We start from the raw sequence: 23,312 nt of genomic DNA, 5'->3' as shown, positions 1-23,312 counted from the left end.
GTTTTGTGGGGGGTTATTCTAGGTACCGGTAACAAAAGTTTTCATTGACAGCGTCCTCATTGTTCCAACTTTTAAGGATATGTCATATTTCTTGTATGTGCTGTATGGTACTACATGTAACCTCAATTCTTATGGGATTTAATTATTCAGACTTGCTAAGGATCGGTAAACGAATGATCATTGTACATGTACATGTAGGACACAACAGCTTGTGGTGGTGGTGCCCTCAGTGCTCCAACTTAGATGCCAGTCACATTTCTTGTGCATGCTCTATCAGCCACATTTCTTGTTGAATTTTGTTCAAACTTGCTATTGAGGTTTATGGGGAGTTATTCTAGGTAACAAAAATGTTCATTGCCAGTGCTCTCATTGTTCAAACTTTTATAGGATGACATGTTATATTCCTTGTATGTGCTATATACCAGCCTCATTTCTCGTCAGATTTTATTGTATCCTGCGACAGTTGCCATATTATACAACATTCTGGCCTAAAGTAATCCAGATGGGGAATGGGAGATTGGTTCAGGGGATACAATGTATGTGAAGAGTTGTTCGCAAAAACCGATAAGTCCATATTTACCAAATGGAGATATTTGCGATTAAAGGTCAAGAAAAATAAAGAGAATAATAAGGAAATTTTTGCTTCTTTTGACCGTAACTTCAAAAATGTACCTTTATATGCAAGGACCAATATATCATTTTAAGGGTATAATTTGTACTTTATAACAGAAACCGTACTTCAAAATCTTCAAAAATGGACTTATCGGTTTTTGCGAACAAACTCTTCAAGTGCTCGAACGGGTCTCCTGTGCGAGCGCTCTATAGTAATCAAATTTCTTAATTTCTTTAAAAAACTAAGCTTGCAAAGGCTTGCGACAAGCTTAGCAGCAAGCATTCCGCGAACTGGTGGCATAGCACACAAGGTTGCAAACTCCCTGCAAGCTTGCAGGTCAGCTAGCCCTGCAAGGTTGCCAGAAGTCAATACACAAGGCTGCAAATTTGCAGGTCAGCTACCAGTAGCCCTGCAAGGTTGCGGCAAGCTAATATGCAAGGTTTCAAACTTTGTGCCAGCTTGCAGGTCAGCTAGCCCTGGAAGGTTGCAGCAAGCTAGCATGTTAGGTTGCGGCTGCTCATTTGAATATTTGGAACCCTGCAAGCTTGCCGCAAGCTTGCCACAGACTGGCCCGCAAGCTTGCAGCGAGCTAGCCAGCAAGCTTGCGGCAAGCTAAAAACTTTGTGCAAGCTTGCAGGTATGTGAGCTAGCCCTGCAAGGTTGCAGCAAGCTAGTATGCAAATTTGCAGCAGCTCATTTAAATATTTGGAACCCTGCAAGCTTGCTGCAAGCTTGCTGCAAGCTTGCCACAGGCTGGCCCGCAAGCTTGCAGTGAGCTGGCCGGCAAGCTTGCGGCAAACTAAAAACTTTGTGCAAGCTTGCAGGTATGTGAGCTAGCCCTGCAAGGTTGCAGCAAGCTAGTATGCAAATTTTCGGCAGCTCATTTAAATATTTGGAACCCTGCAAGCTTGCTGCAAGCTTGCCGCAAGCTTGCCGCAAGCTTGCTGCAAGCTTGCCAAGATCTGGCCCGCAAGCTTGTGGCAAGCTAATCCGCAAGCTTGCGGCAAGCTTGCGAGGCATGCTTTACAGATTTGTATAAGGGGTGCGACATGCATGAGGCGCAGCCGAGTGCATGTTTGCAACCGTTGTCAATACTCGAGAGTGAGCCGCACCTTCACTAACGCCACGAAATAATCCTGTGCATCATTTGTTTTATAAAATGGGTCGAAAACTAACCGCATTATTCACGTACCTTTGTGGGTCAATACCAGTCAGCTACATGTAGCACTCGCTCAAAAGTCAAGATGTCCGAAGATGTTCGTCCCAAACATTTACGCACGTCGCACTCGGAAATCCCGCACATAAGTACTGTACGTACGTATAAGAGTATACGTACGCCACGTACTGTTATGCACAAGAAAGGCCGCCGGCTGTTGTGGCAGCCCGCGGCCCGAACTAGAAGTTGTTTACAGGATTGACAGCGCGTATAGTAGCGCGTGACGCACTTGTAACAACTGATTGAGTGCGCACTGCTAGTGTAAAACATTGTGACGTACGTCAGGCCAGGGAGGTGGAAGAGAGACTCTTCTTAGTGCATACCTGAAGAAAATAATGCACGCACACGTGACTCATTTCAGCGCTTCCAATTGGCTACATTCTTGAACCCATTTTATAAAGTGATTTATCACGCCGTACACCGGGGTATGGTGATGTCTAGCGCCATCTTATCTCCATTATCATACAGTTGTACAATGTTGTCATGGCGACTATTTTCTCATCATCAGCGCCGGCATAAATCGGCGTGGCGATAATGATTGCAATGCCGATTTTCCTTCCATGTCAACTTTTAGACAGCGAAGAGTACAGCAGAGCATGTAAATGAGAAAAAGTTATTATTTGCATGCATTATTAACCCTTTGAACCCTGCATTATTTGAGATGGTCGTGACCCTCACCCTGCATTATTTGCACATATTGAGCATATTTTGTTAAATGACTGAATACATTGGTAATACATACAAAAAATACAACAAAAACAAATAACCACAGGTCTGTGAAGTGTGGTTATGATTACTCCAATTTTATTTGAGCTGCAATAATAGCTCAGCATGACAATATAACGATTATAATCATAATGATAATCAACAGGTTAGTAATATTAGCTATAGAAACAATAACCTCACTCCCTGACTGTGCCACGCCCCCTTGACTTCGACGATCACCAACATGATCACCTCCAGCTCCAGCTCTAACGGCATCCCAGCTGCTATTTCCCCCACTGGTACCCGGCTAAGATTGTACATCACCTTGTGCAGCATCTAGCTCATCATCTGTGTCCGTTTCATCTTCAAAATCACTGCTTTGACTATAATATGACTTGTCAATAGCTTCCTCATAATCACCAGATGATTCACCTAAGATTATCGCACGAGCCTCCTCTGCAGAATAACATCTTTTTGCTATTTTCATAGCTCAAAACTTGCAAATCCAAACCGTAATCAACGAAAGTATAGACCGAAGAACCTCTCCACATCGTTGTCGTGAGATGGCGTCATATTTAGGGGGTCACCTGACAGTTAAAACTCAAGTTATCAAAGTCACATGATTTCTGGCCGGTATACTGGCCTTTAGGGTATTTGCACGTTCTGCGGGCGGCCGGTTTTCCGGCCTTTCGGGTTCAAAGGGTTAATTGTTGCATAGTCACAAACAAGAAAACATTTTTGTGCATAATAATACTAAGAATTATTTTTACACATTTTTGGTAACCCAGGGTACAGCGTTGAAAAAAAAAAATTTAATATTTCAACAAAATGGTGAATTTTCATTTGGTACCTCAGGGTACCAAATATTGCATCATGTATCATGTACAAAGTGTTGAATGTTAGACTTCCTGAAGATCCCATCCACCAGTATATTGTACTGTTAATGCTATCGTGCATTTGCTCAGAGATCAGCGTACAGGCTTGTTTGTTGGGCTAATTTTGCTACAGCATGCATTTCCAATAGACACCTGCCCAAGTATACTCGGGACTAGTCTTCAACGGATTTAATAATGCAGGGTCGATAGCCTCTGACACCATTCAAAACCACTTGCAAAATTTAGCAGCTATCTGGGAAGAGGAATGGCCCCCTTGTAATTATCTGACAGTTAAAGAAGAAGAAGAAGAAGAAGAAGAAGAAGAAGCAGAAGAAAAAAACAACAACAACAACAAAACAAAACAAAACAATGACCGACCAGGGCTTTGTGTGCCCTGCAAGTGGAGTCAATCAACATAGCAAGCTTTAGATCTGTGAAGTGAACGCTATTAAACACGAAGCGGCCTCCCTGATTGGACTATGGAAACAGTTGTCTCTCACATCTGCAGGACACCATTTTGTCCTAATTAGCGTCTTTTTTTATACCGTTTGCATGGCAGATCTAAGGCTCGCTATTGAATATCGACGATCAGAGATATCTTTGATTTTATCAGCTCATGCTTGAGAAAGGTACACTGTAGGATGTATACAACAAAGTGGCTGAGAAGTCTTTGATTAGTGTATACAATTTGATGGGACCGTTGTTCAGGGGTAGAGTTGAACGCACAGAGAATTTTAAACCAATCTTTAGCCACATTCAACCACAGAAAGTTATTGGTTTTAGCACTGCAATGTGAAAATCTATGTCACCAGTAACATGTGGCAAAAAAGAAAAGAAAAGAAAAGTAAATCACTTACTACCTGCAAAATGACAAATGAAGCGCATTTAATCTCCAGACTGCGCATACCTATTTAAACAATATCTGGACCATGACCCCGGGCACCCGAGTGTACGAACCTAGTGTGGTAAGTTGCATTATGGAATTTCAGAAAAAAAAAAATGATGATGAGTTTCTTCACTTGCCATTCACTTAAACACCACCACAACCAAATTATCATGAGAGTTCCAGAAAATATCAAGCTGGACCAATTTTTACATCATGATGTGTATCCCAAAAGTCAATCAATATGTGTGTGTGTGTGTCTGTGTGTGTGTGTGTGTGTGTGTGTGTGTGTGTGTGTGTGTGTGTGTGTGTGTGTTTTGTGTGTTCACACACAAGAATTAAAATCATGGTTTCTGCATTGCTTCGCAAAAATGGATTGTGAAAAACTTTCGTTTCCTTTGTGTGTGTGTGACTAACGGGTGTTTGTTTGAACAGGACTGTAGACTCTAGTTACCTTCACCCTAGAGGGAGGCGAAATTGTGACTTATCAACCACACAGTCAAGCTTCAATTCACAGATGACACTCTTCATTAAAAGCGGCAATACTATAAAATGGAGTGTCTTGTGGAATTGCTTGCTACATGTAGTTGTAGATGATGTTTCATGTGAAAGATGTCTGCAAAACTCAGTGAAATTTTCAGGCAAGGAATGATGCGTCTTTGGCCCTTTCAAATTTCATATTCAACTTGTCTTGGCCAGGAATAGTCCCAGGGTTCTGTATCATTTAATAGTACTGTTTATGATTTAACAGGGCTTGCACGTGAGACATCCTAATTTTAGAACTTTCCTATTGTAGAGCCTGTTTTTAAGAAACACCTCCACTCTGATAGTTCAGTAATTTTCTAGTCATTAAATGTGGCTGGAACTTGATGTCGAATTGCAAGATAAATGTCAGTGACATCGCTCCACGACATAGTTGTAGTGCATTCAGATTATTTTGCATACATCGTAGGTTCCAGATGATAAGGGCCTACTTCCTTCCCTGTCAAACTTGATCGCGGTTTCTGAGAAAATATATCTTAGACATTAAACATGATCAATACACATTGCACATATATTCCATGAAGCTCTTTCATACTTTCTGGTTTGACAAGTACATCAGTGTAACATTAACCAGATGCATGAGCACAGATTCTGGGAAATCCCATTTCAGACATCATGTTTAACGTCCCTTGGAGTTCTTGATAGCACTTTTGTGGTGGTGTAACACTGATAAAACCATGATCAGTATTTCTGAGAATATCTGTTTTAGACGTTATGATGAGACAATCCGTTGAAATATATACCAGTGTGTATATCTGTTCACAGGTCATATGAAACATGAAATTCGGTGTGGTGTAATGCAATTCAAGATGATGTGAGGAATGAGCCAGACGTTTGTCAAAGTATGTGTAGTGTAAGACATCATACAAGATTATCAGACAAACTCTTCCTGAAAGTTGTGGTAAAAATGTATGTTAAAACAGGAATTCACCTCATCACATCACACCACATCACATCACATCACACCACACCACACCACACCACACCACACCACACCACACCACACCACACCACACCACACCACACCACACCACACCACACCACACCACACCACACCACACCACACCACACCACACCACACCACACCACACCACACCACACCACACCACATCACATTATAAAGTGTTGAAAACAAAAACAACTGTTTTCAGGTACGAATTGTAGTTGTTATACGAACTGTGGTGTTACCACTGTGTGCACGTGGGATTGAGTGCATACATTTGGTTGATGCAAACTTTCCTATGAGTCAAGGGAGAGAAATGCAAATCAAAAAGGCCCAGAATGCTATTTGGTAAATTTTCAAGAAAAAAATTATCTTTAAAAAAAAAAAAACAGCAAAATGTTTAAGTCTTACAGATCATACTACAAAGTAGTTGTTATGGGTTGATGTTGAAATTCTTATTTTCTCAACCGTATTGATGAGTGAACATGTTGCTGAATATTTGCAGCTGAAATTAACCTAAAAAATGTAAAGTTCTAGATGTGTATGTTACCGTACTAGTTTGTCTATTGAACATTTAGGCATAATATTACTTCTTCTCTGCATTGCTACTTTTCTCGATTGTCCATGACAGGTGTGCCCCGGAGAGCCTGAAGACCAAACAGTTCTCCCACGCCAGCGATGTCTGGATGTTTGGAGTCACCCTCTGGGAGCTCTTCAGCTATGGGGAGGAGCCCTGGCTGGGCTACAACGGGGCACAGGTGGGCTTAACGATGTCTCTTTGATAGCCACTATGTTGTACCATTTATGAATTACTTTTGGGTTCTAAATAACCTCCCCTGGACCTGGTGTTTTTGCGCACACCTGTTTCCAACCCAAGCTACAACATTTATGTATAACAAAAGACTGTGACATCATCACTTTGGTACTATATTGTCAAGCATACGCATAAAGTAGTACGCTCTACGTGTATGTTTCTCTATTGTTTTTTCTGAACAATTCCCAATAAGTATATGAAGTATTGATGCTTAGGGAGCTACACTCGATGTGGTGTATGCCTATTACTAGTGTCCCTGAAGATTCCTTTTGCTGTGCAAATTAGGATACAGTTCTCACCCGTTGATCGGGAACTGCTTTTGCAGGAACCCCACTTAAGAGCAACAAAACTTGATGCAAATAAAAATTTCATGTTATTTCCACAACTTTGATAGTCAGAACCATAAACTGCTTTATCAGGACAAATTCTGGCTGAAAGCAGTGACTACTGTACTATGAATGCTTATCTTGAAGTTCCATTATGTTTGTAGCTTTGACAGTGTTGCTGTGAATGCTTTAAAGGGATGATACAGTATTGGTGGAGATGAGAATTGGGCTTTTATCTTTTTGCGAGAAACAAAAAAAAAACACATATGATATAATACAGAGCATACCATTCTAAGAGGAATTCAAAGTTTATTTGATGAAAATTGGTTTTGGAATGGCTGAGACATCCAAAAACAAAGTAAACCAAAGCGATCATAATAAAAGGTAGGTCCCACCTTTTATTAGGATTGCTCTATTTTGGATATCTCGGCCACTTCAAAACCAATTTTCATCAAATGAACATTGAATTCCCCATGAAATTACATGCTCTTTCACATTTCATAAGAAGTTTTTCATTATCTCAAAAAAAAAAACAATGTTAGAAACCAAGAGTTAGGTCTTGGCCAAAACTATACAGTCCCTTCAATGTCTGTTGTCAGATCCTGCAAAAGATTGACAAGGAAGGTGAGAGGCTACAGCGTCCAGACCACTGCCCACCAGGCATCTACCAGATCATGGAGTCTTGTTGGCAGGCGTCGCCTGAGGAGCGGCCAACGTTTGAGGTCGTTAGGGAGCAGCTCACCAGGGTAAGTCTTTCTACCCGGTCCAAACCTTTCAATAAACCAAGGTCAGAGGTTAAGAGTGATGCACAGCATAAGAAATGCAAATTGAGTTTGGTCTCTTTTGGTAAAAGCATGAAGGGACACCCTGAAAATTAGTTCGTGTTAATAACAGCAGATGAAAATTGAGGAACAGGACACTAAAAGTTTTGAGCAAATCCTGATTAAAATGAAGGAATGAACGATTTTGTGAAGTTGTGATTTCTCACACAAATTGGCAATTTTGTGATGTAACACATAGCTCACCTTCTATTTGTGCTTTCCTATTAAAAAAATAATAATAATAATGATAAAATTCATTTTCCCACTTAGTAAATTTCCAGTTGTGCATGCACAGTGAATATGGTCATTGCAAATTATGTCATTCTATACTTTCCTTGCATGCAAAAGAATATCATCTGTCGTCAGTAATGAAGGGAGAGTGAATTTTATGGAATTTAATGCACACTGCCAGTGAAACGAAAGCTCATGTGCTATGTAATGGAGTTGTCCATTTTTGTCTGATTGGTCACACCTTAAAATTCAAATGAATTTTACTTCCTTACGTGTATTATTAATCGGAATTTGGTCGAACTTTCATATCCTGTTCTTCTGATTTTTCTGGTTCTAGTTAACAACCTAATTTTTAGGGTGCAGGAATACAGTGGTTCCTGTGCAAACTCTTTGGAGATTTTGTGATATAGTAGGGAAAGGGTTAATCAATTCTCCTGTCTCCTTGGAACATTTTCTGATTTGGCAGATGAAGCCGGTAGAGATGAGAGCCATTCAGAGCCTTCACCTTGATGAGCCGGACAAGCTGGACTTTGACGAGGGCAACATCATTACTGTTATCAATGGGAAGTAAGTGATATTAACCCATTGAACACTAGTCCCAAGGATACTTGGGCAGGTGGCCATGGGAAATGTGTGTTACAGCAAAATCAGCGTGTCCTGAATGGGTTAACTGGATGATTTATATCTCATGTGTGGAGCCCACTAAATTGATTAAGCAGTTGATTCAGCGGCTTTTCTTGCTACAAATTGAAATCTTTGAAGGCTTCCGTGGTGGTAGAACATTGGGTGGTAGAAGGCTTCACGGTGCACCACGTATTCTTTCTGGAGTATGTGAGTGGTCCTGAAAAGGGCCTACCCAATCCCGACGTTTCGGCAAGCATGTTCTCGCCGTTCTCAAGGGAATGCCCTTGAAGGGAATGCTCATTCCCTTGAGAACGGCGAGAACATGCTTGCCGAAACGTCGCGATTGGGTAGGCCCTTTTCAGGGCCACTCACATACTCCAGAAAGAATACATGGTGCACTGTGAAGCCTTCTACCACCCAACATTGCTACAAATTGATCAAATTAGTGATCGCAGGTACCCCCAAAAAAGCTTGTTGAAAATGAATTTCCACCCCAATATAAGTATTGAACTATTTCTTAAACTAGAATAGGCGTTTATCAAGCAGAAAAAGTAAGATTGCATACCTTCAAAAGAAAGAAAGGTGTAGAACGATTGGCACTTACTATACCAGGAAATTCCCTGGATTCTGTGTACAACACTATGTACACAGTTGGTAATAACTTGGTTAATCTGTTGAGGACGAGTCCCGAGTATACTCGGGCAGGTTTCTATGGGAAATGCGTGTTGTAGCAAAATCAGCCCATTCTCAACAGGTTAACTTCCCCTTTAACTGTGGAATGAAGCTTCAAGCTGAACCATCTCTCTTAATACCAGTAGATCTGCCCGACTATTACATGTAATTACCTGTAAATGTCCATGCAGAGGTCCTATAGGACCTTTTTACCACAAAAAAAAGAACAAAAAATTTTGTCACAGGAAACAGATAAATCATGAAGGGATGATCAAATATTTTGACGTTATATTGCCTGCTTCCTGCAGCTCAGAGCCAAAGGTCACAGTTTCTTGGTGGTTTTTATCATCAGCAACAATGGCCTTCATTCGGGGAGATAGCGTGACATGATTTGGAACATTTCAAGAGCTCACAAAACCCAACAGCAGACATTTAATCGGCCAACAACATGAAGCCTGTTGCATTTGATGCAGTACTGTTGAGAGCTTGATCAGCAGAGAAGATGAATGCTGCCAAGTCTGTCACGTTTGTTGCTCTGAGTGGAATAAAGAAAATATATACAGACAGAATTTGAAATCGCCGGCTAAGAACCAGAAGGGCGCTATCACAGTTTTTGGGAGTAGTGAGTTATTGGTATCATGCTGTAAAACTTGATCTCCTTTTATATAGTGTGGTGTCAATTTTGCATAATTTTCATTTTCATTAAAATGTTACAAATCAGAACCATAAGAGCACGATTTGACCAGATGTTTGGAAGAATGGTTATAAATCTACCCACTTTTGATTAAAGACACTATTTACCATTTGCAGTTGAAACAAAAACCCACCATTATTACTTCAAAATAGTTCTAAAATATGAGTTAGGGAAAGAAACAACCACTGTAAAAATTTGAATCCGTATAATCGTTAAATATTGTTAAATACACAAAATATGAACAATAGTTATAATAAAAATGTTTCCAGACTATAAAACTGTCTACAGTTATGGTTTATTGAGAAAAATACTTATATCTTTTTACATTTCAAGCTTTATTGCAAAAATTTTATATGGTTTAGATGTTTTGTGATACGACAGACCTACACATATGCATCAAATGTGATATCTTGAACATTTTTAAAATCACTGCTCCCAACGGTAAATAGGACCTTTAAAGTTAGGTGGAAATGGTCTATGGCAGGGACAGTGGGTGACAGGCTCGTTTGATTAATGTCTCGGCATCCTGCTGAAGGAAAGGAATGCAACTTGCCCACTCCTTCCTGAAATGTCATATCTCAAACTCGTGCGATCAAGGAAGAGAGTGTTTATACAACATGCTATAGTGACCAACTAACATTTTGACATCGTGTGATGAGCGTTAAGCCAATGAAAATCAAGCAACTTGGAAGCAATTTGTGTGACGTCTCGTTTGTCATTGCAGCCCGGAGGATAATTGGTGGTTGGGACAGAACATCCACACCCACAAGATCGGTCACTTTCCGCGAAAGCTGCTGATGCCGCTGTCCGGCGGACTGACTTGTGAAGACATCAGCAAGCCCCTCAAGCACAGCTTCATCCACACCGGGCACGGCGACGTCGGCGGGAACTCGTGGGGCCGACCCGACATGATTGACGAGTGAGTATGATCTGGCAGCCCTCTGTTGGTTGTGATCAGATACAGTCAGGGAGAATAGATTAACGTGTACACTATAAGGTTAGACCGATGACCATATAGACTAATTCGGTTTGGGTACTGGTTTTTATGGTAATTTCTAACTGGGGGGGCTTCAAGCATACCTATTAACAAAAGATAATTTTGGCACTGACATAGCGACACACCTGGCTCATTGCATAACCCTTTGAAAATGCTTCTGATCTTCTTTGGAAGCCCCCCAGTTATGGTCGCCATAAGTTACAGTGCTCTGAAGTCGGATTCATCTGTAGCCATTGCTTTGGAAAGTCAACGTTGGCATACATGAATGTTGTAGGAATTTTGCCATGTATCAGAGGTATTGGTTTAAAGCGCATATGAACCATGCCCATATTGTGGACAGAGTGATGTACGTGTACACTAGTATTCATAAAGACACTTGTAGTATATGGTAACTTTAATTGCCTATTCAGGACATCAAAGTTTAATCTATCTTTGTGAGGAAAAAAGAAAGAAAAAGAAAATACCTGAATGATTTCATAACCCAACAGCAAAGCACATTGTTGTGAGTCGTGAAATTACATTTTATACCCAAACCAATATTTGCATACCTATATAAAAGCAAGTCTTACGCAGCATCGATTTCCTGCAATTTTTTGAAACTCGAGGTGAATAAATTTCGTCAACGGTAAGCATTTCAAAAAGTGCTTTAAAAAAGGTTGTAGCAATTATATCAACAGGTGACTAGGAGATCTGTGCAGTATTGACTTTCTTTCTTCATCTTTTGGTGTATTTTTACAAGTGTTACCTTTATATAATACAGATAACCCAAACATGCACAAGTGAAATTTGTGTCAAATATTTTGACAGGACACCAAATTATGATTGAGCAGTTGCCATTTACCACATACTCTTGTCATTTTTTTATGACTCTCAACTGATCAACATCAGTTTTGTTTCCTATTTATTAAAAAAAAATGCAATTGCTTCCGCGTTGGTGGAAACTTCTGAACCAGAGAGTATAATACAAAGCTTACCAGGAAGTCATTGGGTTATTTGACACGCAGAATGCAAACCATTGTCTTGCATCTGTGGTAATGAGGATAGAAATCTTGTACTGCACTGAATCCTGTATTGATATGATCCTTTGGCTCGCTAACACTGCCATATGATTGGCCACTTTGTCCATTACTATCATTTGTTATTTGCTGATCTGAATTGAGGGATTATGAAAATGTCAAATGCAATGAATATAGTTATATATTTTACAAAATTCTTCAAGTTGAACGGACATTGCTCTCTCAGAGAGGTGAAAAATGTGCAGTACTGTATGGAAAGTGGGCCTTACTTTGTATTAGATGGAAATTACCTCTAGCAGAGAAAACGGTCAAATGATGCTGACCCCTGGTGGTTCACCCCAGGTGACTAACAATAGTCAGCAAACGGTATCAACCAGGCACATTGTGCCATACCCTTGTATGAACCCCAAACATCCTATAGTTTGTGGATTCAGTAAAAACAGAAAGAGTAGAATAACACACATCACTGAAGTTCAAGGAAACCACTCAGGAATTCTGTCCAAAAGTAGTGAATTTTCAAAGTTTTCAATATCAAAGTCCATGTGCTGTTATCACTGGATAAAAGAAGGCTCTCACAGCAACGAAATGTCACAATACATGGAACAATATAAAGGAAGTAAAAGCAGCTATACAACATTTTATTGCAATGAAAAGTACACACTCCCTCACATACAATGTACATTACAATGTAAGGTAATATCATTCCCCCTGCCTTCTGAAGGAGGTGAGTCAAGTACACGCTCATAATGCTAGACAAATGAAAACAATGGTGGAAATGTCCATGTTTTGTTTATATCGTTTCACTACTAGGATATCATGAACTGTTCTTTAACCTCCTTATCTAGTAACTGCTGCACCTAAACTGTACACATTTGTTAATTATGAAGAGATTGTTTGATTTTCCTCAGACTTAACTGAATGTGTTCTACTGAACATGAGAACATGGTAACTACACTTTATCAGGGGTAAAGTTCCATTAACCATAAAACAGCCGGTGGGTTGGATCAACCCCCTTCGACATTTTCCACGACTATTCTGCCGCGCGAAATTTTTTCACCACACCGCTCTCTAACTTTTTACTTTCAAGTCTCGCACATCTTATGACACCATTATCGTGAAAATCAGGCATACTGTTATGATGCTGCATGACCTTTTATACGTGCTTTTCAGAACAAATATAGTGGCTCAAAAACATGATTTTGTGAACAAAGTCTATTGTTAGGAATGCTACAAAGAATACTATCACCAAAAATTAGGATTCTATATTAGGAGCTGTATTTCTGATTTAGAGCAAAATATGTGATTGCATGCATAATATACAAATATTAGCATTATTAATTGATATAAGATATAATTTGAAAATGAAAATTTCAATTTCCACAAGTAATGTATATGTTGACTGCCAATTTTCATGGCAATTGCGCGATCGACAGCCGAGATCTTGGGGGGAGGGGGGTTGATTCTACCCTGCCCCAGCCACAGAACAGCCAAAAAAGCCCGGCCTGATTAGGGTCAAGTTGGTTTGTCTCAACGTCAGGCCAGCAAAATTGTGAAGCTTCAAGTTGCAGCCATATGAAATTAGACAATGGAAATTTCTCTTGACACAGACAGTGATGATATTTGAATAATGCTTAAGCAATCATGACCACTTACAGTGGACAAAAAAAAACGAAAAAAAAAACAGACTTGCTCATAAATAAATGATATGGAAAGTTGCAGTTGACTTCCTTCTTACCACATTTACTTGTCCACTTGTCAGACAGAGCCAATGTATCAATACTCTGCTGTCCATTGATATGCCACCTACAGGCTAGAGTAATGCCAGAGAAAGCCCTCATAGATACTTGAGGAATACTTGAGCTGTTTTGACTGAATAGTACATCATTTAGGGTAACAAAACTTGGATATCTGTATGTAAAGTATCGCTCAAACACAGGCAAGAAGTTTGCTATGTTTTAACAGACTGTATGTTAGTCGCAGTATGCAAAATAAACAATGAAATGCCCAAGATTTATTTATTTATAAACTAGACAGGACAGCCATTGTCCTTTTTTGGGCTTCCAAAGTTTTGCGCCAAAGCCAGATGGCAGAGCTCCAGGTTTCCTAAAAGTAGCAGTTGTCTATTAAAGTTTTTTATATCGGGGTTGCATTAGTAATAGTGCAAATACTATGTCCCAAAATGCTTTTGCTACAATGTATGTGTGCATCAAAATTCCTTTTTTTTTACTTTTTCTCGTCTTTTTAGGGGGGGTTGGGATTTCTACAGTGATATACTATTTTTATTATTTTTGTCATCATACTGATGATGATTATTATTATAATTGTAATTGTTATGGTTCACTTTTATTATTATCAACATTATATTACCCTTAATTGGTGTGCCATATATTTTTTTTTGGGGGGGGGGTGAGTGGCAGGGCAGAGGATTATTAAAGAGAAAATAAAGGAAATTTTCCAAAGTGGAGTGAAATCAAATGGTTCCATGATATACAATGTACTCACAACCTAATAGATTAATCCCTTGTCAGCATGTATTTTCATACCTTTATCATCATTAACCTGTTGAGGACGAGTCCCGAGTATACTCGGGCAAGTGTATATATGGGAATTGTGTGTTGTAGTAAAATCAGCCCGTCCCCAACAGGTAAATAGGAAAGGGAATAGAGAGTTTGAGCTCTTTCAGACGATGGAAACATCTTTTGTATATCCTCTGTCTGAATCATGATTTCAATTTTGATTTGAGTTTCCAACAGAACGTTCACATGCTCAGTGAATATCTGTCTTATAATCCTCTGTATTTATCATGATTTTAATCTTGATTTGAGTATATACAGAATATTCACATGCTCAGTGTAAAAACTAAAAAAGCTCTTTGAGACATTGCAAAAATCTCTCTTGTAACCATGTTATAAATAGGAATTGTAATCTTGATTTGCGCTTTGGAGGCACAAGCTTCCGGATCTGTCAATCAAACTCGCAAAGCACATCTTATTCTAGCTCGTGCAGTGCAGGCAGGTTGCATTAAATACATTTTGCACAGTCTGTGGGTCGAAGTAAATGTAGGGTCGAGCCCATTCGAGCTATAAGGTCCTGCTCAATCATGTTTTGGAGGGCAGGCCTTTGAGACGGGAAGTGTGCACCACTGATGAAGTAAAACAAGATTTGACAACACCTCCGTACCTTGATTGGCAAACCACGCTTCTAGAATTGGGATTACGATAATTTGCTTTCAGACGCAAGAGACATCTGGATTACAATCACGATTTTCTATGAATAGAAATTACAATCATGATTACAAGAGAGATTTTTCTCCCGTCTGAAATGGGGGTATATCTTTTCTGCTGAAGTAAAGAAAGGGCAAACCTTTTCCATGCTGCTTGAATTCCTCACTTCTGTGTGACTTTGATATCTGTGTATTCAAAGTGAAGATGCAACACCCTTTTCCCATCTTTGCCTCTCAGAGTTCTCCTGATTGGGGAGTCAACTCACAATGTACAAATTCTGCAATTCAACCATCTCCATGGCTGCAAATGAATTTTCCTAATAAACCATTACCATTACCATCTACCCTCCCACTTTCCCATTAAAGTCTTTGATGATGGAAACCGTGCTTGTGAGGAAACAAAGTGTGTCGAGACTTTATTAACTCTTTTGCATGTTTCAACAGTACATTTATTCTTTCAATAGTTCAGTGCTTCATTATGGAATACCCTGATATGTTGAATATGTCAATTTAGATATTCATCAAAGTGTCCATCATTATTTAAGAAAATTTGAAAAGGAAGTCACAATATAAAGTGTAGTGACCAGGAAGGGAACACAAACAGCAGTTATCATAGCATTTAAAGGGTGTTTAGAGTTCTGGGGGTGTTTCATCAAGTTTGTCAGCGCTAACAAGGTGTCTGTCTCTGGCAATTTCAGTAAAATCCTTGGTTTTGATTGGCTGAGAAGCTCTGGTTGCTGACTGTTACTATGGTGATTGTCAGAGACTAACAACTTGTCAGCGCTGACAACTTTCATGAAATGGTACCCTGGTTTGAGGTGAGGATTATAGCTTTTAACATTTTGCGAGATAATTATTCGGAAACCACTCTATAGTATGAGATGTCAAAGAGCATGCAATTCTAAGGGGTAACAAAAGTTTATTTGATATAAATCGGTTTTGAAATGGCTGAGATATCCAAAAACAAGGTGAAACAAAGAGATCCTAATAAAAGGCGTGGCCTGTCGCCTTTTATTATTATCACTTTTTTGGATATCTCGGCCATTTGAAAACCAATTTTTATCAAATAAATGTTGAATCCTTCTTAGCATTACATGCTCTTTCATATTTCATAAGAGGTTTCTCATTATCTCACTTTAGGAATTTTATAAACCTGAATCCCCACCTCAACCAGTACCGGTACTGTACAGTCCCTTTAATTTCAAGTGATATGGATAAAAAGATTTAGAAAAAAAAAAATGCTGTACCTTCTTTCTCCTCTCTCCTCAATGCTTAGGACTTACTTAATTCCGATGAAGCCTCAGGATGCTTGGACCAACGAAGATGACATCATAAGCTCAAAGCCGTCGCTAATTCTTTCGAGCCGAATGAAGCGTGAGTTGGATGTCACACATCACCTTCCCTCACTCTGTCTGAGATTGCAAAACATATCGTCGCTAGGCGACAAGACCTCGTATCTACAAAACATCAAATGTTCAGAGAGCAAAAACAAAACAAAACATGGCAGCCGAAGCACTGCATCAAATGGGAGAGCCTTTCCTTTGACATGCTGTGGTGTCTTTATTTTTGGGATAAGACAGCTAGGATTTGGACAGGACATCATTAAACTTATATCTGACCATTCCAAAAAGTCATTTTCACCAAAATTTCAGATACGAGGTCTTGTCGCCCCATCGACGATATATCTATCAGGAGCATATCAGCTTTGTAGGTCCTCACATCAAATGTAGAATACATTTAATTACTAGACTGCCATCTTTTCTAGCTGAGAGAAACACAAGATGACATTGTACATGTACTGTATACACAGATTAAAAAGACTTGTGCAGCAAGTACTACAACTCTGTTGGTGAATTGATTAATCATTGCAGAGGAAAAAGTATTTCAATCCTTGACAGAAAGTAAGTCTTTTCTTTTTATTGCAGTACACCATCATTTAAGTTTCATGTTACAGTGTAGCAGGTATTTTACTCGTCAGACATGTATGTTCTGTATTGTGATGGATTATTGTCATGGCAGTGTCAGTATAGATCAGTATGAGATCGGTGCTACGTGTAGCATTAACCCCTTACTGATATATACCGTATACTGCAAATACTTTGCAAGGTTTTTATTTTTGCGACGTTTGGGAGTCAGGTGCTATTCATGAATTTAAGAGCATGCAAAAATGTCAACTATGTTCCTGACATGAATGTGGCATGCAAGCATACAACACATTTCTCTGTTCAGTACTGTACACCACAATTGCAAATTAAACCACTCATAAAATTATCAGGAAGTCCCAATTTGCGAAAAATTAGTCTCGCTGAATATATGGCGTACGTATACAGTACATTCCAATAACTTTTTCACCATGCGGACACAAATTAATTTCAAAATTGCAGGTATTGAGTGTTTGGCTCTTAAAATCTGAAAGGTTGAGGTGCCATGCTGATGTTGAGAAATCATTTCTAGCCACATACAGTGAGACCTGCCATGTGATATGTGTATTCTGGCCATCCATATGGATTCCTTGATTTGGTTGCTCAAGAAGCTTCAGTTATGTTTTAAGAAGGAGAGCTACTCCACTCAACTTTATATAATAATAATAATAATAATAATACATACAATTTCTATAGCGCCGTTCTCCACTTTGATTAAATGCTCAAGGCGCTTTACAATTGTACATCAAATATACACTGTAGCTCAGGGTTTCCTGTTTTTGTGGCTTTTTTTTTTTAGTGGGGGGGGGGAGGGGTTTAATGGTAAAGTGGTGACATTATAAGCTTTGTTAAGACTTATTGTGTAAAATGTCCTTAAGCCTTTGTCTTGTTGCAGGGTGCAGTTTTCATGGAAATCTAGACCAAAAAAAATAATTGTATCTGGCTCTGTAAAGGGAGAAAAGTTGCCAATGATTTAAGCAAATTTGTCCAAAAGACGTTAAAAATAATTGTGTACTTATGCAGGACAGTATGAAGTTATGCAAATTACTGTAAAAATGGAAGGTATCTATGCTGCAAAAGTGGTGGTGTACTTATGCAGGACAGTATGAAGTTATGCAAATTACTGTAAAAATGAAAGGTATTTATGCTTCAAAAGAGGACGGCAAAGTCACGTTACTGTTGAACTTTACATTTGACATGTTCTTCCCCATATACAGGGAGTAGCAAGGATTCTCAGAGCAGGAAAGAGAGCAGCGAAAGCTCCTCACGCAACTCATCTCTGAAGAGGCAGCTGCGTGCGAAGGCGGCGCAGCAAGGTTCGGCTGTCGCAGAAGAGGAAACGGAAAACTTCTCCATCAGGACTGGAGAATCTGTGTTTTACGTTCAGGGAGCCTCGTCGACGAAGTCGGAAGACTCCGGCTCGCAAACGGGCGTCCTGATTGACCTCTCTGATGATTTCCTGGACAGCACAGATAGTAGCTTTGACTCGGACTCAGTCGAAACCTCCTCTCTGCTCGACAAACCGATCACGGCAAACCATGTTCAGCTGAATGCAGCAGCTCCAGAACTCAGTCGCTATGATGACGTTCCTTACGAGGATCTGAAGGTGCAGCCTAAAGCCAAAGTGGGACAATTTGATGATCAGCCCCAGCCACCTGCCAAGTCGTTTTATTCTAACCAACAAGCTATCCTGGATGGCTATCAAAGAAATCAGCAAATGATGCATTCAGCTTTAGAGACTTCAGATCTGTATGCATCGGTCAATAAGGTGAAAGCATCAGGAGCCAGCGCATCAATGTCGAGGACAAGGGCAAACCCCTTCGCCTCATCCAGTAGGCCCGCAAATGATCCCGCATCTCAAAACCCACAACCACCAAAGAATTTCTATGATGCAGTGCCAAATGAACTAGAGCCTCCCGAGCATGACGCTACGGCAGCAGGACTCGTGAAGGGAAAATGGGTCAATTTCCATGACGATTCTCCAGTCAAGAGAGAAATGCCCATGACTAAAGCCAAAACTTCAGCAATTGAAACTCTTCCAAGCAGGTTTTATGATGAGGTTCCAAACGAGCAGGAGCAGCCGCCTGCCGCTATCGCTTCTTCTGGGGTCGCGACCAGACCTGTGCACCCAGTCAGCTCTGCACCATCTCACGCAACTTCCGCTGGCCCCTTACCGAGTGCAATCTCTGGAATGTACTTAAGACCCATGCCAAACTACCCTACTGCTAAACCTATGGAGCCAGTCAAAGTTCCCCTTTCGTCATCGCCGAGTCTTGATTGCTTTGACCCCTTGAAACAAAAACCGGCGCCCGTACAAGAGCCCCCTAAAGCAACAGAGAAGGCAAAACCCACCAGCCCGCCTTCTGGTGCCCACGGGACCATTACTATTCCTCCTCCAAAGTCAAAGAAACCCACAAGAACTGCAAGCTCTGTGAACAGACCTTATGCAGCAAACGGACTGCATGGTAGCAAAAATGTTGCCATGGAAATTGCGCAGAAAGTGGAAGGGAGCAGCAGGGACAAGTACGCTGCGATACAGACCGTGTCATCGGTCAATCAAAGTCAATATTCGGAGTGGGACACCGCCAGACTTCTGGAAGGCCAGCGGCGGAACCTGCAGCGTCAGGGTTCTCAGGAGTCCAACGCCAGTCAAGAGGACAACTTCCTCATGATGTGCTTTCCACGTAAGGACAAGGCAGGGAATAGCAGCAGCAATAATATGAGCAGTTTACAGGGTGGGGCAGGAAGAAAGACCTCGCCCTTTTCCGATGGAAGTAAGAGGGATGGAGTGCCCCCTCTCCCACCTAGGAAAGCCCTCGGCGAAGATGTGCTTCCCCCAGACTCGCAGTCATCAGACTCGAAACTCTCTATGCATCAATCGACGGGGCGATCAGTCATACTGCCAATAATGAAGGATGGCGTCCAAGTAAGTCACACGCACTACTTCCTTCTCCCAGCCAAGCCAGCAACGCAGCCCCTCCATCCTTCCCCCGACCTGCTCGCCAATGCCTCCGTGTCTGCTAGTAAGACCGCTCCGTTAAATCACACATCCCACTCAAAGCCATTCGCGAGGAATCCCACGCAAGTCACCAATCCGGACTATTTCATGACCGGCCCGGGCGGCAGCAGTCGGGGCATGGAGGGCAACTACTTCAGCAAGAGTGGTCCCAAAGCGGGTACCAGCAACGGCGATCTCATGCAGACGTTTGACTTGTCCAACCTGAAGCCCATCTTACCTGAGAGTTCCTCCTCCCCAAGGCCCAGTGCCATGACACCGGCACCGACACACTCATCTGGGGTGCCATCATCTGCATCCTCCTCGCCCCACCGCCCCACTCCCAAGTCCGGTCCCTGCAAGTCCTGCAGCAGGAAGGGGTCCGACCTGGACCTGATGGCCTCGGAGACGCCGGCCACCGCCGCGGAGAAGGTCCGGCTGGTGCAGAAGGAGGTGCATGGTGTCACATCGGAGGAGTGCCGTAACGCTCTCATCGGCAACCAGTGGGACGTCACCAAGGCGGTGAGGGACCTCAAGACAGAACAAATGTTCCAGCTGGGCAGTGCCTCCAGGGAACACTGTGAGAACCTCCTCAGATCGTTGGACTGGAATCTTGAGTTGGCGAGCTCTATATTGTTAGAGCAGTCAGCACGGTAGCTCTAAAGCTAGTGATAATTTCAGAGGGGTAGTCCAGACCAGTAAAAAGTTAGTCTGAAAAGAAAGAGTAATCATAATGGTGAAATTTCGATCTTAAAGATTATACAGTTTCGCTGATTTTCACAGAACAGTTCTTAAACTGTCAGTATGAATATACAGATGAGTGAGTTGATGATGTCAGCATCTCACACTTTGCATATATTATACAAGTGTAGTGTGCCCACAAACTCTTGTGATTTTCAGTTCTACTTTTTTATTTCCAAACACAATTATGTCCCAGTCTCAATTGTGTGTCTGACTTATTATATAGTAGTCAATCAGCCAGGAATAACATTATGCTTCACATTTTTATAGCAGAAAAAAAATCTATTTTTTGTCAGATCAGTGGAAAATTGTGAAGTGGTGACATCCTCAGCTCATTATACTTATACCAATAGTTTCAGAACTGTTTTGCAAAAGTTAGCCAAGCTTCACAATATAAACATTTCACTATCAGATTCTTTATTTGATTTTGATTAAATTTTCACTGTATCGCTTATGAAATTATACTCTTTCTTTTCAGACAAGCTTTTAAACTGTTGTGGAATTCTCCTTTAAGGAACTTATGCTTACACATATTTTTATTGTTTTTAACATTTCTATGGAAGTGGAAATGGAATAACATACGTATGCACTTTTCCTGTTTTAAATTATTGGTATATTTATCTGGCATTTGTATAAGATGGTGCTTTATGCATGACAATACTTACACTGTACATAGATTAATGTTAAGTGTAATATGGACTGTGAATGAAACAGCTATGTTCAATATTTCAGAATGGTCTTCAAGAGAAGGAAATACAGTGTATTCGATCGTATGTGAACTGAGGATTGGTCATTATAATAAATGTCACCATGCCACAACAATGTTCTGTGTATACAAATACTTGTGCATATTTTGCTGATGATCAAAGATTTTATCCACATTCTGTAATAGGCATATTTTAGTGCCAGACATGCAAACAAGAAAGAAGTAATAGAATTTATTCTTACAATGTACAATTCAACTCTGTCTGATAGGTGAAGCAAAGGTCGAAGGTCAAAGTTGCTGGTCAGTACACTGTACAGTCATACAGTAGATCAATGCACATGTGGTATGGATTTGTGGCTTAAAAAACCTGTACCCATCAAAACCTTCCCTCTATCTCTATCAATCCATCGTTCTATCAGTCTTACAGTCTATCTACCTGTCTTTCTGAAAACTTTCTATTTGTATATCTATCTTTCTGTCTATACATCTATATGTACTTATTAATCCTCTTCTTTTCTGGTGTGTATTGATAGAATTTTACTTGCCCTTACACAGGTATCTGCATGACAGGGTCACCTAGAATGAGCAAAAGATTTTATTTGTCAGTGTCTGTTTGTTTGCTTGTTTGTTGTTTGTTTTAACGCTGATAGAGGGGGAATTTGTTTTGTTTTTTAATCTATGTTTTTGATGTACCCATAACAGGGGTGTAATATCATGCTTCAGAATTGCATACCTCCCCTCCCCCTTTCTAGTGTATCAATGTTTTTATTGGAAGCTTGTGTTTCTGGAAGTTGGCATGCTTGAGTTTTTCGATGCAAAGAGCAGTATTTCATCAGTTCGTGTAATAGGCCATATTTGTTATCATTATTTATGATGGGAAATTATGGACATTGTGTTTCTAGAATTACTGATATACAGTATTCATTTGAGAAAATGCCGGGGGGGGGGGGGGGGGGGGGGGGGATAAAATCTGTCTGTACTGAAATCATATTGTAATAGCGCCCTCTAGATGGAGAGCGTCCTTTGTGCAGTCATGGTGGACCATTGTTAGTTTGGCAATCCCATTTGTACACCACAATATTATGCAGAGGCCATAAACTACAGTGTACATAGACATGTGTACATCACTCCTTGCAACTTTGTATACCTCTCACTCTTCAATAATGCAAAGCTCAACACAGGAAATATAAAAGACTTCTCTATTGCATAACCAAGTTCTGAAAAACACAAATCTTTTTATTATGATTTCTGCTAATCATAATATGTAATGTCTTCAGCTCCTAGGTGATTCATACCTAATGATTTTATCAGTTGTAGAATTTTCAAAGGCTTCATAATTGGTAGATTTAATTGATTCTTAGGTTAGCAACATATTTTAGAAAATCCTTTTTATCTCTTAAATCAGAGGATTTTTTTTTTGTTCTAGATATCTGTTATTTTGTGCAGACAGAAAGAATTTCCCCAGGTCCAGCTGAATTTCCTCCCTTAACCCAAGACATGCCAGTTCAGTGCTGATAAGAGGGTAATTAATTCTCTGTAGCAAGATTACCCCGGACAATGATGGGCTAGGCAACTCTTTATCCTTTTTTTATGTGTACACTGTATGCTGGCCTGAAATCTCTTGCTAATCTGTGTTGTGCTGTGTGCATGCTGTTATTATACATGATTGCAATATCCTTGCAGTTTCAGTCGTGTGTGTGGTCCACATCTCTGACGCGCAGTTTCCGATGACCATGTACAGCCGCTAAAAGG

At 40.4% G+C, this 23,312-nt stretch overlaps 1 protein-coding gene across 1 annotated transcript in view; it reads left to right on the top strand.

Annotated features, from left to right (window-relative positions):
* Positions 1-20,796, top strand: part of LOC139714253 (uncharacterized) — a 41,365-nt gene extending 20,569 nt beyond the window's left edge. The window contains exons 6-12 of the mRNA XM_071625967.1: positions 6,410-6,536; positions 7,518-7,664; positions 8,437-8,537; positions 10,685-10,879; positions 16,473-16,826; positions 17,613-17,659; positions 18,336-20,796. Coding sequence (XP_071482068.1) covers positions 6,410-6,536; positions 7,518-7,664; positions 8,437-8,537; positions 10,685-10,879; positions 16,473-16,826; positions 17,613-17,659; positions 18,336-20,770 — 3,406 coding nt within the window. The 3' untranslated portion in view covers positions 20,771-20,796. The remainder of the gene's footprint in view (positions 1-6,409; positions 6,537-7,517; positions 7,665-8,436; positions 8,538-10,684; positions 10,880-16,472; positions 16,827-17,612; positions 17,660-18,335) is intronic.
* Positions 20,797-23,312: the final 2,516 nt, after the last annotated feature.

The sequence above is a fragment of the Diadema antillarum genome, unplaced genomic scaffold, assembly GCF_040938485.1.
Source record: "Diadema antillarum isolate AM-2024a unplaced genomic scaffold, OU_Dant_1.0 seq00002209_RagTag, whole genome shotgun sequence".
NCBI lineage: Eukaryota > Metazoa > Echinodermata > Echinoidea > Diadematoida > Diadematidae > Diadema > Diadema antillarum.
Note: the sequence above shows the minus strand (reverse complement) of the source record. Positions and strands in the feature narration are given on the sequence as shown.